A 14,606-nucleotide genomic window follows, 5' to 3' on the forward strand; every position below is an offset into this window, starting at 1 on the left:
CGGCCATATAATCCAGTTTCTGATTCCAGATTATCTGCTTTAAACTGAATTATATGGCAGTGTAGATGGAACCTCAAACGGCATGGCCATATGAACGGCCAAATAAACCAGTATTTGATCCCAGATTATCTTCTTTGAACTGGATTATATGGCAGTGTAGACCCATATAATCCAGTTCAAAGCAGATAATCTGGGGTCACATAGTGTTTTACATGGCTGTTTAGATCCAGCCAGAGACATGTCATTGTCTACCTCCTGTCTGCATGTGTCTTTTTTTAACATTACAGAGGTTACTGTTTTCTTTCACTCCAATCAACAGACCAAACACACACCCTAGACTTACCATTTAGCCACTGCAGTCCTCTATACATACTCATTCAATAGCTGATATAGTTGGGTGGATGTATAGGTGAATCAGGGAAACATTTTGCTATGTCTCTGTAGCCAAACATAAACTGATTACAACATCTGCTGATACCTTTCATAGATCTTAGAGAATGTTGTTATAGGTCTGCATCTGGCTATAGAGACATAACTAGACATTTTTTCAAATTGACACTAATTACTGAATGTCTATAGAAGCCCCAGCAACTAGATAGTGAGTCTGGCATGATGGCAAGAGGAGAGGTATAGGACTTTATCACCTGGGCTGTCAAATCTGTCGTAGGACGCTGAGAGCACCGTTCCTGGACAGAGCCCACAGGATCACTTCATGTGACACAAAGCTACCTCTGATGGGATTCTGTCCAGGAACTGTACTCTCAGCATCCTACAATGAAGCAAGGAGAACATGGGAGGTTTCTTGTGTTCTTGCTGCCAGAAATGGGTACAGCATGGGGAGAAGTTGCGCAGTGATGTTTTCCCCTGTGTGATGGGAAAGGCAGCGCTGAGGGCTCTGCGGGGCAATGGATTCCCCCGCTGCCCCACAGATTTGCCACAAAACCGGGTGAATCCCCCCACTGTCACCAACATTATCGAACTAAATGTGAAGAGATTCATAGTTTAGTTCCTACTGTGGGACAGTTACACTACCCTGTGCCATACAAGACCTCAGCCAAAGAATATTTGCCAGGGTTGTTGTATGTTTTCCGGACTGTATGGCCATGTTCTAGAAGTATTCTCTCCTGACGTTTTGCCCACATCTATGGCAGGCATCCTCAGAGGTTGTGAGGATGTGACCTCACAACCTCTGAGGATGCCTGCCATAGATGTGGGCGAAACGTCAGGAGAGAATACTTCTAGAACATGGCCATACAGCCTGGAAAACATACCACAACCCTGTGATCCCGGCCATGAAAGCCTTCGACAATACAATATTTATCAGTTTTCTAACTTTAGTGAGAAAAATTATCTCGAACTATTACAAGAGTTTTTGTGTTTCTTTCAATGCATTTCCACATTTTGGGACTTTTTTTTGCTAAAAGTTAATTTGTGTATGCAGATAGATAGATAGATAGATAGATAGATAGATAGATAGATAGATAGTGTAAAACACAATGTTCTGGTGCAAAAACCTCGTATTTTCAAGAAATAGGTTTTTCCTGCATATGAAATTAACTACAAAGTCCCCAAGCTGAAAAATTTCACTCAATGAGAGAAAAACTATAAGGAGACCACCTGGTATGGACCAGCTGGTACACCAACAACATTTTATTATGGTGCAAAGACCCTTTTTCTCCATAGGTGTACAAGTTGTACATGGTTAATAAGGTTAACAGCAGCCAACTGATTAGACATATCGTTGGATACAATTTATAGCAGTACAGCAGTAGCATGCCTGATCTGTTTCTTGATCTCGGCTGGAAGTATGAAAAATCAAAACTAGTGCCAGATCCTTGTAAGTATTATGGAATTCTTCTGTATGATGAGTTTATCATACTCATTTCATTCACCCAGGTCTTAATGATACCCAATAGATTAGCACCTTCATAAATAAATGAAGTAATAGATACAGGTTTTTAAATTATTATTGAGCACTGGCATGGCATCATCAGTGACAGAATCCATAAACTAGAAACCAAACTGGTAAGGCAACACAAGGAAAAAAACTGGTTTCAGGTATCTATAGCATCCTTCCCTTATCTAGTAGCCTTCATCCTCATACTTCCTTTTGCCTGCTCTCAAAAGATCACTCACAGTGATATGTAGATTGACTGAAGGAGTGGGAAAGGAGGAAGAAATAGCATTATCTTTGGCATTGCATTGCATATTGGCAGGAAGGGCTGATCACATCATCTTGTGGTGCTCCGCCTGGCTGCAGTACAGACCTCCATTGCTCCAGATGGCTAATTGACTTTTAAGGTGGGTTTCAGTGTCATTTGCAGTCATGACAAGAGTGCTGATATGATCACAGATGGGAATCGCAAACACTTAGAATTCCTATGCCTAATTAACAGCATCATAACAGACTAAAACAATGCCAATCTATATTTAATTTATAGTTGATGCAAGTGCCCTATAAAATGAGTAATATACTGTGTAAACATTTTTGTAGGCATTGACTTGAATAAATAAAAACTAAAGATTCTGAGAATTATATTGGAAATTTATTCTAGCACCATTAGTGTTTATTTCATACAAAAGAAAAGAAAAATAGCACATACCGCTTTAGTACTCTTTGAATAATATGTAAATGATTGAAATTAAGCCATTGGACACCACCAACAACTAATATAGTCTGGCCTGTGTTCCGTAGTGGTTGCGATCTGTAATAAAAAAAACAAAACAGGACCACAAAAGCACACAATGGCTCAGAATTCAGAAAATATGGCAATGTTTTTAAAAGCTTTGCATTAAAATTTAGCCAAGCACACTGGCCACCCCTGACCATGAAAGACTGATGTCATTATGGGTTATATAAGAGAGTTCTGCATATTTTAAGATTAAGTAGTTATTTTATCTCATTTTCATTGGACAAATCTGTCAGATTCATTGGAAAAGAGGAGCAAATTCTGCGCCAATGAATGTAGAACTTTGCCAGCAACTTCAAAGGTACAGGTGTCTCCTTAACCACAATAGTTTTATACTTTATTCCCTGGATCCATTTTAACAGCAATTCCCACAAATTATATTTTGCTTGTGCATTGATTTTGACAATTGGTGACTATGAGATATCTGTATGAACTAAGGAACCTCCACACAGGCAATGTAATGTAGACTAAGAGGGAGTTACAAGGGCTATCCAGAAAGTACATTACGTTTTGGAATTAAAAATGAACAAAGTATAGGAGAAAACATTTACCATATGAAGTTGAAAGCCACACCCAAATACCACATCTCACATAGTCACCATTCAAATCTAGGCACTTATCATAGTGATAAATGAGCTTGGAAACTCCTTCCCCACTAAATTCTGCCGCCTCCGTTGCCAACCCTTCCCCCTTCCCACAGCTGCACAGCTTCGCCAAAACACTGTATTGCCAGCCATGCCCCCATTGCTGGAAACAAGTGGTTGACAACGGAGGCGGCAGAATTTAGTGGGGAAGGAGCTTCCAAGCTCATTTATCGCTATGATAGGTGCCTAGATTTGAATGGCGACTACGTGAGATGTGGTATTTGGGTGTGGCTTTCAACTGCATATGGTAAATGTTTTCTCCTATACTTTGTTCATTTTTAATTCCAAAACGTAATGTGCTTTCTGGATAACTCTCGTTTTTCAATTTTGGATTGAATAATAGAATCATCAAGTTGGAAGAGACGGCAAGGGCCATCAAATCCAATTGCAGTGGTTCTTCTTCAGGATGTGGAAAAATAGCATTTTTGGACTATAATTCTCATAATCTCCAAACAGTATGGTCATTGTGGCCTGTTGCCTTAAAGATTTAGGGAGCTGTAACCCATAAAGTAAGTTTTCCAAGGTCTGGATTGTTGTGTATTTTCCAAAGTCTGTTGCTACTTTTCCTAAACATTGTAACCCATAGTGTAAAACGTCTCCCAGAGATTCTGACTCTCATACAAAATCCTTTCAATTTTTAACTGAACCACTAACACATTGATAGATAGGATTAGGGAAATCAGCAAATGACTAGTAAAAGTGCTAATTCCTTAGCATCCTGAAATCTAACATACCTGAGCAGCAGCTCCTCTAGAGCTTCTTCAAATGTTGGTCTTTGATTTACACTGATCCAAAACTGGGGGTAATATGAGTAACTAATAAAGGTCCTCCGATCATTTACATTGTCATAGAACTTCACATCATGAGCTTTTTGCCACTCTTGCAGGGTCTTGTTCATTCTCTCTATCAGGTAATACATCATTCCTCTGTTAGTTGAATCACCAATAAAAAGCACCTTCAAAGGGAAAAAACCACAGAGCAATGAGAAATGTCTGAGTAAACCTATTTGAACTTGGATACTCTGGTTGTGGAATGAGATTCTCTCCCCCTCCCAACCCCTCTCTCTATAATTTATAGCCTCCCTGTCCCCCAAAATGTGACCAAATTTCACAACATGTTACTACCTAACATGTTTCAGCTTAATTTCACAACATGTTACTACCTAACTTCTCCTGACCACATTACCCCTTGCCAACCTAAACTACTAGCACTTGCATCCAGCAAAAGAGAGATATTCAGCTATCAATTGGGCACAAGGAGGAGGGTGTTTCCTGCTTACTCCTACCAATGAGCATGGCCACAACAAGGAATTGTGTAGAATTGTGGGTGCCTTCATTGTCATAGAATCATAGGATCATAGAGTTGGAAGAGACCTCAAAGGTCATCCAGCCCAACCTGGATGCAGTCTGAATGGGTTGCTACACATCCTAGTTTCTGGAACAGCAGAAAAGTGCTTGCTCCATCTTCAGCATGACATCTTTTCAAATACATCATATTGAAGATAGAACAAGCCTTTTGAATATTTAAACATGATTATCAAGATACCCTTCTTTGGATGTGTTTGAGCTTGTCAGTGTTCTTGGACTACACTGCCCAGAACTTGACACAGTATTCCAGGTGAAGTTTAGCCAAAATGGAATTCAGCAGTACTATTTTTTTCCCTCTTTTAACATCATTCTCATATTTATGCAGCCTAGAATCACATTGACTTTTTTTTACTTGATGCATCACACTGTTGATTGATCTTCAGCTAGTAGTGTACTAAGACTCCTAGATCTCTGTCACATGTACTGTTTTCATTCCAGGTGTCATCCATCCAATATTAATTTTTCCTGCCAAAGTGTAGCATTGAAATTCATTTTGCTAGTTTAGGCCAACTCTCAAATCTGTGAAGGTCATTTTGAATTCTGATCCTGTCCTTTGGGCGATTAGCAACCCTACCTAATTTGGTCTCACCTGCAAACTTGACATGCATATCCTCTATTCTCTTGACAAAGGCCTGATTGAAATCAAGGTATTATACAGCCACAGCATTCCCTTCATCTACCAAGCCTATAACTTTATCAAAAAGGACTAAGATTTGTCTTATTATTATTATTATTATTATTATTATTATTATTATTATTATTATTATTATTATGTCTTATTATTAAAGGTTGATATGGCTTCCCCAAAAACAAGCCATGCCAGCATGGCTTGTTTTTGGGGAAGCCATATCAACCTTTAATAATCACACCATTCCTTTCTAAGTACTTAAAGAATATGTTTAATGATCTGCTCTTGAATCTTTGCTAGTATTAATATTAATGATGGCACTATGGTAGCAAACAAATTATAAATGGGAATAAATCATACCATTACAATAAACCTCATTTGCTCTGCTAGATATCATGAGTAAGATGCAGTTAAATTTTATATATACATACACACATACATGCACACACACATACATGCACACACATATAGGTGTGTGTATATGCTTGTGTGTTCCTGTTTTATCAGGTGGATTTTAAGTACAGTAGAGTCTCACTTATCCAACATAAATAGGCCGGCAGAACGTTGGATAATAAGGAGGGATTAAGGAAAGGCCTAGTAATTTTCAAATTACTCTATGATTTTACGAATTAAGCACCAAAACATCATGTTTTACAACAAATCAACAGAAAAAGCAGTTCAATACACAGTAACGTTATGTAGTAATTTACTGTATTTGTGAATGTAAACATTGCAATGTATTCGAAACATTGACTCCAAAACATTGGCTACTAACAAATTGACAAATAAAGATAGAATTGCATAAAATGAACTTATAGTAACAACCTTGTCAGAAATTAAATCCATAAAAAGTTCATTCCTTGCTGCCTAGAGAAACAGCTGTGGAACCGAGCGGGAGGCAAACTGTGTTAGATAATCCAGAATGTTGGATAAGCGAATGTTGGATACGTGAGACTCTACTGTACTTCAGCAAATGTTATATTTTCATATTTTCATCTCTTAATTATACATTGCTGAGAGCATTTTATTACAAAATTTAAATTTAAATTGCTTTTTTAGTGAGATAAATAAAATATATGCTTCATCACCTTTCAGTTACAATTTAAGTATGCAAGTATGTATACCTAGTTATTTGAATAACTTCTTGTTATTCATGAGCTATTCCCTATTTTAACTTTTTTTCTGAGTTCGCCATGTACCCTAATTAGAGTGTTGTGCTTCGGCAGATCATAGAACTATAACGGTAAATGTTAATCAACCGTAAAGTTATCTTGGTTTTTGTCACACAGATGTAAAACAAATTCAAGCATTTTCTGTTTGGATTTCACTCCCAAACTCCAGTTCTTAAAAACCATGTCAGTTCCCAAATGGATACATCTAACAGATGGAATATAGCCTTCATACAGTTTGCATTAATAGGGAGTTCAAAGAAAAATACTGACATACAATATGAAACAAAGTGAGTTTTTAAAAAACCCGAAACCCACCTTCCCAAGCACAAATCTCTTTCATTCTTTGCAAATGACTGATTAACTTGGCTAACACCCCATTAATCTACATAGGTTCTCTTATAAAATTGCTTATGGGAATTTATAGCCTCTTTTCATGTCCCAGCCAATCTGTGTCTATTCTGTCTCCACAGGTGGTCCTGAGTTAGTGCTGACAGAAACAATTCGAGCGCAATGTCACATGCAGGAAAAGTGAAAAAGTAGTCCAGATAAAGGCAGTTACTGCTATTAGTAGAAAATGGTGCAACAGTGAGCTAACAGTCAATTCCTGAATACACTGGCTCCTACAGAAACTGTACTCATTGGTAGCCACATCTACATGCTCCACAGTAAGTGCGGCAAATGCATTACTTTTACAAACATCAATATACGTATTTATCCTTGCCTTCACATAAAAAAATTGCTGTCATAGCTTTGATGACAGTTTGTTTGTTTGTTTGTTTGTTTTTTGGCCAGGTAAGATATTTCAAAATTGTCAGAATGCTTGGGATGAATTATTTGCTGATAGTTTAGCTGTTTGTCTCTTCTCAAACATTTCTTATGATTCCACTATGCAACCATCATACACACGTCTCACACTACACAAAGAATTAAGGCTTTTAGTAAAAAAACTGAAAAGAGTTCCTGTAACTTTAATGGCTGTGTAAAAGTGACAAATTTAGTAGAGATATTATTTGTCAAGCAATCATTTAACAAGCAACGTCTGCTGAAATTCTCTCTTTTACACAGCCATTAAAAGCACCTCCAGTTTGGCAACCCTAAAGAATACACACAACCACATGAACTGGAATTCCAAAATATTCCAAAATCATTAATATTGGGTTTTTTTTTTTATTGTATCAGAAGCGAATTGAGAATATACTGCAAGTCACTTCTGGTGTGAGAAAATTGGCCGTCTACAAAGATGTTGCCCAGGGGACGCCCAGATGTGTTACCATCATGTGGGAGGCTTCTCTCATATCACCACATGGAAAGCTGGGGTTGACAGAAGGGAGCTCACTCCATCTCGTGGTTTTGAACTGCCAACCTTCACGTCTTCAGGTCAGCAGTTCAGCCAGCACAAGGGTTTAACCCACTGCACCAGTCTTGGTGACTGAGGCTGGATCTACACTGCCATATAATCCAGTTAAATAAAAGGTAAAGGTTTCCCCTGATGTTAAGTCCAGTCGTGTCCGACTCTGGGGGTTGGTGCTCATCTCCATTTCTAAGCCGAAGAGCCGGCGTTGTCCGCAGACACCTCCAAGGCCATGTGGCTGGCATGACTGCATGGAATGCTGTTACCTTCCCGCCAGAGTGGTACCTATTGATCTACTCACATTTGTATGTTTTTGAACTGCTAGGTTGGCAGAAGCTGGAGCTAACAGCGGGCACTCACTCCGCTCCTGGGATTTGAACCTGAGACCTTTCGGTCTGCAAGTTCAGCAGCTCAGCACTTTAACCTCACCACCGGAGGCTCCATAATCCAGTTACAGAATGCATATTAAATGCATTGAACTGGATTATATGGCAGTGTAGACTCAAATAATTCAGTTCAATGCAGTTAATCTACATTCTGAAACTGGATTATATGGCAGTATAGAACCAGTCTATGAGAGTGATGATACACACATTTTGTTTCATGCATAAAATGATGGAAAATACTATGTATAAGATTACTTTTCAACTAAACATTTTGTATTTAGACTTGGGTTCCATCTCCAAGGTACCTTATTATGTACATATATCTGAATAAAGGTATCCCAAATTAAAACGAAATCTGAAATCCAAATCTATTTTGGTCCCAAACCTTTCTGATAAGGTATAATCAACCTTTATCTAATTAGTGCAGAATTCTTATAGTCCACCATGCCAGTATTTGCAATATTTTCAGGATCTTGCAGTGGTGGTGAGGGAAGGCATATAAAATCTGTCAGTTCTGAGCAACTCGCTTCTCTTATACTTTACTCAATTCAGAATTGCTGTGCCCATGGCCATTTCCTTCTGCTATTTACACTGGCAGAATTCCAGCCATGCATAGTTCTTCACCCACCTCAAAAGACTTACTCTTAAGTGTATTTCTAGTAATAATTTCTTAATTTAGATAACATATAGAAAAATCTGCAGCGTTTTCTTACTTACATCACCAGACAATTGTACCTGAGCCACAGATTGGTTTCAAATGTTAGACAGTCACACCATGCTTATTAAGACGACACTGCATTTCCAAGCAACCATCACAGAATCTTCACTATAAGAAAAGTCAGTCTAGTGTGGTCCCCATCTGAGACCTACACAGGAATTTGAAAAAAGATTAGTAGCCAGAGACAATGTCATGCGTTAGGTAACTGGCAAAAGATAGTGTGCATGCAAAGGGTGTTCATCTTGAATGACAACCCATAGCACTGGTTCATCTGGAAAATGTCATACAGAAATGCCAACTGGGCTAATTGTATTTGGTGTTTGGATACTGTCAACGAAAGGCTATTAAAAATGGCAATGCTATAGAATTTCTTTGTATACACACAAAAGTAGACAAAGGTCTCCAGTTCTGCTCTTGTATGAACGTTTTATTTTGGAGATGAACACGATGGTTTCCAATCACGAAGTATAGTACAACCCGCATAGCTGGACAGATACCTGTGCTTTTACTTACCATATCTGACAAAATATACCCTCTCTAAGGCATTTTAGGTTGTTCAGCATGAATTCATGAATATGCTTCGACAGGAAGCACTGAAAAAACCTAGGAAATTTCCAAAGAACCCATCTCTAGACATTTTCTAGTTCTTCCCCATGATTCTGTGAAAACTTCTGACTGGGTTCATTCATTACAATAGGGCTCACTACTAACTGTGGTTTCCTGGTTCCATATAAATCCACTGCAGATATGGAGGTCATATTATATTTCAAGAGAACTTCATGCATTGCTAAGGACTTTGCATCCCCAATCTTCAGGTCAGTTTAAATTAATACATTATTTCCCAAAATGAAACATACTGCAACTGGTTTTATTTTAAATGGGTATACATTAGAATCTCACTTATCCAAGCTTCACTTATCCAAGGTTCTGTATTATCCAAGGCAGTCTGCCTTTTAGTAGTTATTGTTTTTGTAGTAAATGTTGCAATGTTTTGGTGCTAAATTCGTAAATACAGTAATTACTACATAACATTACTGTGTATTGAACTGCTTTTTCTGTCAATTTCTTGTACAACATGATGTTTTGGTACTTAATTTGTAAAATCATAATATAATTTTATATTTAATAGGCTTCTTTCTTAATCCCTCCTTATTATCCAAAATTTTCGCTTATCCAATGTTCTGCCAGCCCGTTTATCTTGGATAAGTGAGACTCTACTGTATTTGTTTTTAATCGTTACTATGTTTATGTTTTTATTACAGTGGTGTTGTGTGTTTTCTATGTGGTATTGAGTGCTTACTTATGTTGGAAACAGCCCCGAGTTCTTTCCGGGGAGATAGAGCAGTATATAAATAAAGTTTGTTGTTGTTGTTGTTGTTGTTGTACTGCTCTATGGCTATTTGTGTTATACCAGAATAAGCTAGGATGTTATTGCCAAGAAACAGCCATTTTTCAGGAATCATATTCAACAGAGATCAAGCAAGGGAATGAGAAGTGTTAATAATACAAAAAATTACCCTAATGCTTAACTAAAGTAGTGTAATATTGTGAAATCTTTAACACAGTTTAAATTAACACATTATTTCCCAAAATGAAACATACTGCAACTGGTTTTATTTTAAATGGGTATATTTGTTTTTAATCGTTATTATGTTTATGTTTTTATTACAGTGGTGGTGTATGTTTTCTATGTGGTATTGAGTGCTTATCTATGTTGGAAACAGCCCCGAGTCCCTTCCGGGAGATAGAGCAGTATATAAATAAAGTTTGTTGTTGTTCTTGTTGTTGTTGTTGTTGTTGTTGTTGTACTGCTCTATGGCTATTTGTGTTATACCAGAATAAGCTAGGATGTCATTGCCAAGAAACAGCCATTTTTCAGGACTCATATTCAACAGAGATCAAGCAAAGGAATGAGAAGTGCTAATACATACTAAAAATTACCCTAATGCTTAACTACAGTAGTGTAATATTGCTACATTTTTAACACTTTGACTAGAATGATTGAATAATAATTTCAAAGGCCTCCATGGAAATTAGTGGAAGCCAATATCTGAAATGTTGTCTGAGTCTAAGGACCTTATCACATGGAGATTGAGAAGCCAGGGGGACAGCAGGGGAAATGGTGGGGCAGCATACTGCTTTGTCCCCTTAACCATGGTTGGTCATGGGCTACCATTTCATGATGTTTCCATGTTTCTTCTCTTGGCTCCGTCTCTCTGTGTTGCCGGCATGCTACCGACACAAAGCCTCATGAGGGCCCACTGAAAGTTGCCCTGTGTCATTTGAAGGACTCTGGTGGACATGCTGGAAGTGTGCCCACAGCTTCGAAAGACTGAGAAAACCTTCCATGTGATAAGGTTGTAGATGTTATACATAATCAAGCGGAGGAGGAAGAACCAAGAATAACAGAAAGGAGTGGGAGATCTCCATACCATGAGGAATTTTCCTCCTTTCTGGAAAATCTCATACTTAAAGGGGGTATGATTTAGGTATTTCCAGTGTAATAGAAATCTTATCCAAATATATTAATAATATCATGTGTCCATACAGATACAGTGTTCCCTCACTATTTCGCGGTTCACTTTTCGTGGATTCACTGTTTTGTGGTTTTTCAATAAACTCTAAAAGATTATTATAAATCATAAAAAAATTACAATTTACAGCCTAAGGAAGGGAGGAAGGAGAAGCCAAAGGGAGAGAAAAGGAGCCCAAGTGGCAATGGGAGGAGAAGAAGTTGATTTATCAACAGACGATTGGTTGATAAAGACTTGAAATAGTGTATAACTACTAAAATAATGTACAAATATTAAAATAAATGTATTGTCCCTACTTTGTGGATTTTCACTTATTGTGGGTGATCCTGGAACCTAACCCCTGCGATAAGTGAGGGTACACTGTATATGTAAGACAATTATTTCAGTGAAAAAATTGATGTTTTTTTGTAAAGCCTGCTTATTCCAGATTTCTGACATAGACATACCTTTTTGTTCTCTACACATTGTTGCAGTTCTGGTTTGCTGAGGACAGGATATTGACAGTTGTGTGGCTGCCATGTTATTTGTCTCCAGTCACAGGTTCTGTTGTCAGAACAACTAAGACAAGGCACAATCCATTGCCCTAGAAAACAAATTGTCATTTAGATTTTGATTAAGTCTTACTTGAGTATTTTTTTCTTGTTAAGAAGAGGGCAATAGCAAGCAGTGGATATATTGCTGTAGGGGAAGCAAATCTACTTTATAGATCCAAGGAGCTCTTTCTGTGCTGTACCATTTTCTAGAAAAGGTTCTGCATTATGAAAAATCACATTAGATTCAGAATAGCTGTGACAGCCAAAGAAAAAAAATACCCTGATTTCATTTGCCACCTCAATAGCTATGGATTCATCAGCTGTCCTAGAAGAAGGACAGAAGACTCACACCCTGTAGTGAGTCTTACAGCCATATTTTACACCTAAAAATGAGGAAGTATTTTCAAGAAGTATTATGTGCCTAGAATGGCACAGGGAGGCAAAAATGCTTTCATGTCAACGGTAGGGCCATAGAGAGATTTGGAAGCAAAATGTTTTTGATTATTATTATTTTCTGCAAGAGATCTGGAAATCTTATGGCTCTCCAGGTTCTCCCTGGGACTAGCTCAAAGCTTTCCAAACTGTGTGTCATGACACGTAGGTGTGCAAGCTGCAGTGTACAGGCATGTCACGTAAATGTAACAAGAAACTTCTGCACCTAAGCAATAAATCATTATTTTAAAATATATAAATGCAAGATTTTCATGAGATATGTTATGTTCCCATACATTTCATTATTACAATTTATTTTTGTGTCTGTTTCTCTTTTAAAGTTTTGGTTTTTCATAATAGGCACCGTTCATACATTTCTGATAAAGTCATTAACTGTTGAATAGTCAATTGAGATACTAGTATGTGTGAACTTTCCTTTAAGTGTCCCTCAGCAGTAAGTTGTAAGCATTTATGTAAATTTATGTTCAACAAGGGATGCCTCGGCTTTTCTCTCTCTCTCATTTGGTTTCCTGTGAGAGACTAAAAAGACCATCTATTCCAATGGGACTATGGATTTATTTCTGTACAGGTAGAAAATATATTAGAAACCCACCTTTTATGTCCCCTGCTTCACATGCTTTTAACTGAGGCTGTGAAATAGTTGACAGATAATCAGCAGAGATAGGCTTCAAACCACAGGGTTCCTCGGGATGTATTATCAAACCACAATCCTGAATTAAAATATGAACACATGGTTGGTTAATGTATGGAAATAACTCAGTCGTGTGACATCTGAATTACAATGCAAAGATGGGTTTTTCTCTTCTAGTTCCTCCAGTTCAACGCCCATTTGTTAGAATCAGGATGGATTTACACTGTATCTGTGTACAGAGTATTACACTGCTCTGTATCTCAATTGAGCCAACACACTTCTGCGCCACTCAGGCGATGCTTCCCCTTTGTGATGGGGAAAACATTGCTATGTTGGAGCGGCATGCTTGCTAGCAAAATGGCACGGGGGAGGGAGGAGTGCTCCCCTGTGTGATAAGGTCATGAACGACAAACCTTAGGATTTTGTAGAATGGTATCAAACTACTATAAATTAATGCTGTAGATCAGTGGTTCTCAGCCTGTGGGTCCCCAGATGGCCGCCAACTCCCAAAAATCCTAACAGCTGGTAAACTGGCTGGGATTTCTGGGAGTTGTAGGCCCAAAACCTGGGGAGCCCAGGTTGAGAATTACTGCTTAAGATAAACATGCAGCAAACAGTCCTGTCTGTGATACCTCAGGCACCTTTGGCCCCTGACCTATTGCTGACCAGGATGAAGAAGACTTTGGTTTTCTTCCAAGTCAGCAAGATTCTACTCCTTTCCAGATGCCGCCAGATTAGCAGAGCGTGGTGACTATGGCTAAGCTTAGTTCTCTTGGGAAGATTTAGGGAGTCAGGCACCTGGCGCGGTGACCATGGCAAGCTCAGTTCTCTTGGGAAGAATTGGGGAGTCAGGCACCTGGTTTGGGGGAGCTTATGAACTTCAATAAAAGTGTTGCGATGGGAACCTTCCTTTGCAGTGTCAACTTTACTTCTCACTGAGAAACATCATCGTCTCCAGCTCCTGGATCCCAAGCAGTCTGACGGCACGCTTACTCTTGAGTAGACCGGGCGCCGGTCTACCTTCTTGCCCTGATTTGGACTGCGTTTCAGCTCCAGTACATCTAGCTCGTGCCTTGCCTTGAAATCTTGTTTTGGACATTTACTTCAGAGAACTCACCTGTGCTACCTTGCTCCTTTTCCCCACTTAATCCTCAAACTAAGGTTGAGTGTGTTTCAGTCTATGGATTTTGGACTTTAATATTGGACATAAGACTTTCACTTATTGGACTAATTTTGATCTTTCCTGAAAGGTCAATTGCCTGCTCACCTTTTCTGCTTATTTTCTTTTGGAACTTTATTTGCTTCAATAAAGATATTATATTGTTATTGGCCTCTGTGTTGGTTTTCAGTGCTCTCGCTGCCTAGGGGTGTAACTCTGTCATTGTACTTTTGACACATATTAAGTACTGGGCTAGAACTACCACAGACAAAACAAATAAATCAACTGAAACTATATGCAGAAATGATATCAAGCAGCAGAAGGAAAGTAGCCTTTTAAA

General features: G+C 38.4%; 1 protein-coding gene across 4 annotated transcripts in view; it reads right to left on the minus strand.

Annotated features, from left to right (window-relative positions):
* The window catches only part of cped1 (cadherin like and PC-esterase domain containing 1), a 163,451-nt gene that overhangs the window by 10,637 nt on the left and 138,208 nt on the right, over positions 1-14,606 (minus strand). For 3 of the 4 annotated variants that reach the window (XM_062982353.1, XM_062982354.1, XM_062982355.1), the window contains 4 exons: positions 13,069-13,186; positions 11,937-12,073; positions 4,069-4,289; positions 2,604-2,705 (listed from right to left, as the gene is read on the minus strand). In XM_062982353.1, coding sequence (XP_062838423.1) covers positions 2,604-2,705; positions 4,069-4,289; positions 11,937-12,073; positions 13,069-13,186 — 578 coding nt within the window. Of the gene's footprint in view, positions 1-2,603; positions 2,706-4,068; positions 4,290-8,600; positions 9,105-11,936; positions 12,074-13,068; positions 13,187-14,606 lie in introns of those variants that run through there. The other variant, XM_062982356.1, reaches the window with a different exon arrangement.

Source organism: Anolis carolinensis, chromosome 5 (genome assembly GCF_035594765.1).
Source record: "Anolis carolinensis isolate JA03-04 chromosome 5, rAnoCar3.1.pri, whole genome shotgun sequence".
Classification (NCBI taxonomy): Eukaryota; Metazoa; Chordata; class Lepidosauria; order Squamata; family Dactyloidae; genus Anolis; species Anolis carolinensis.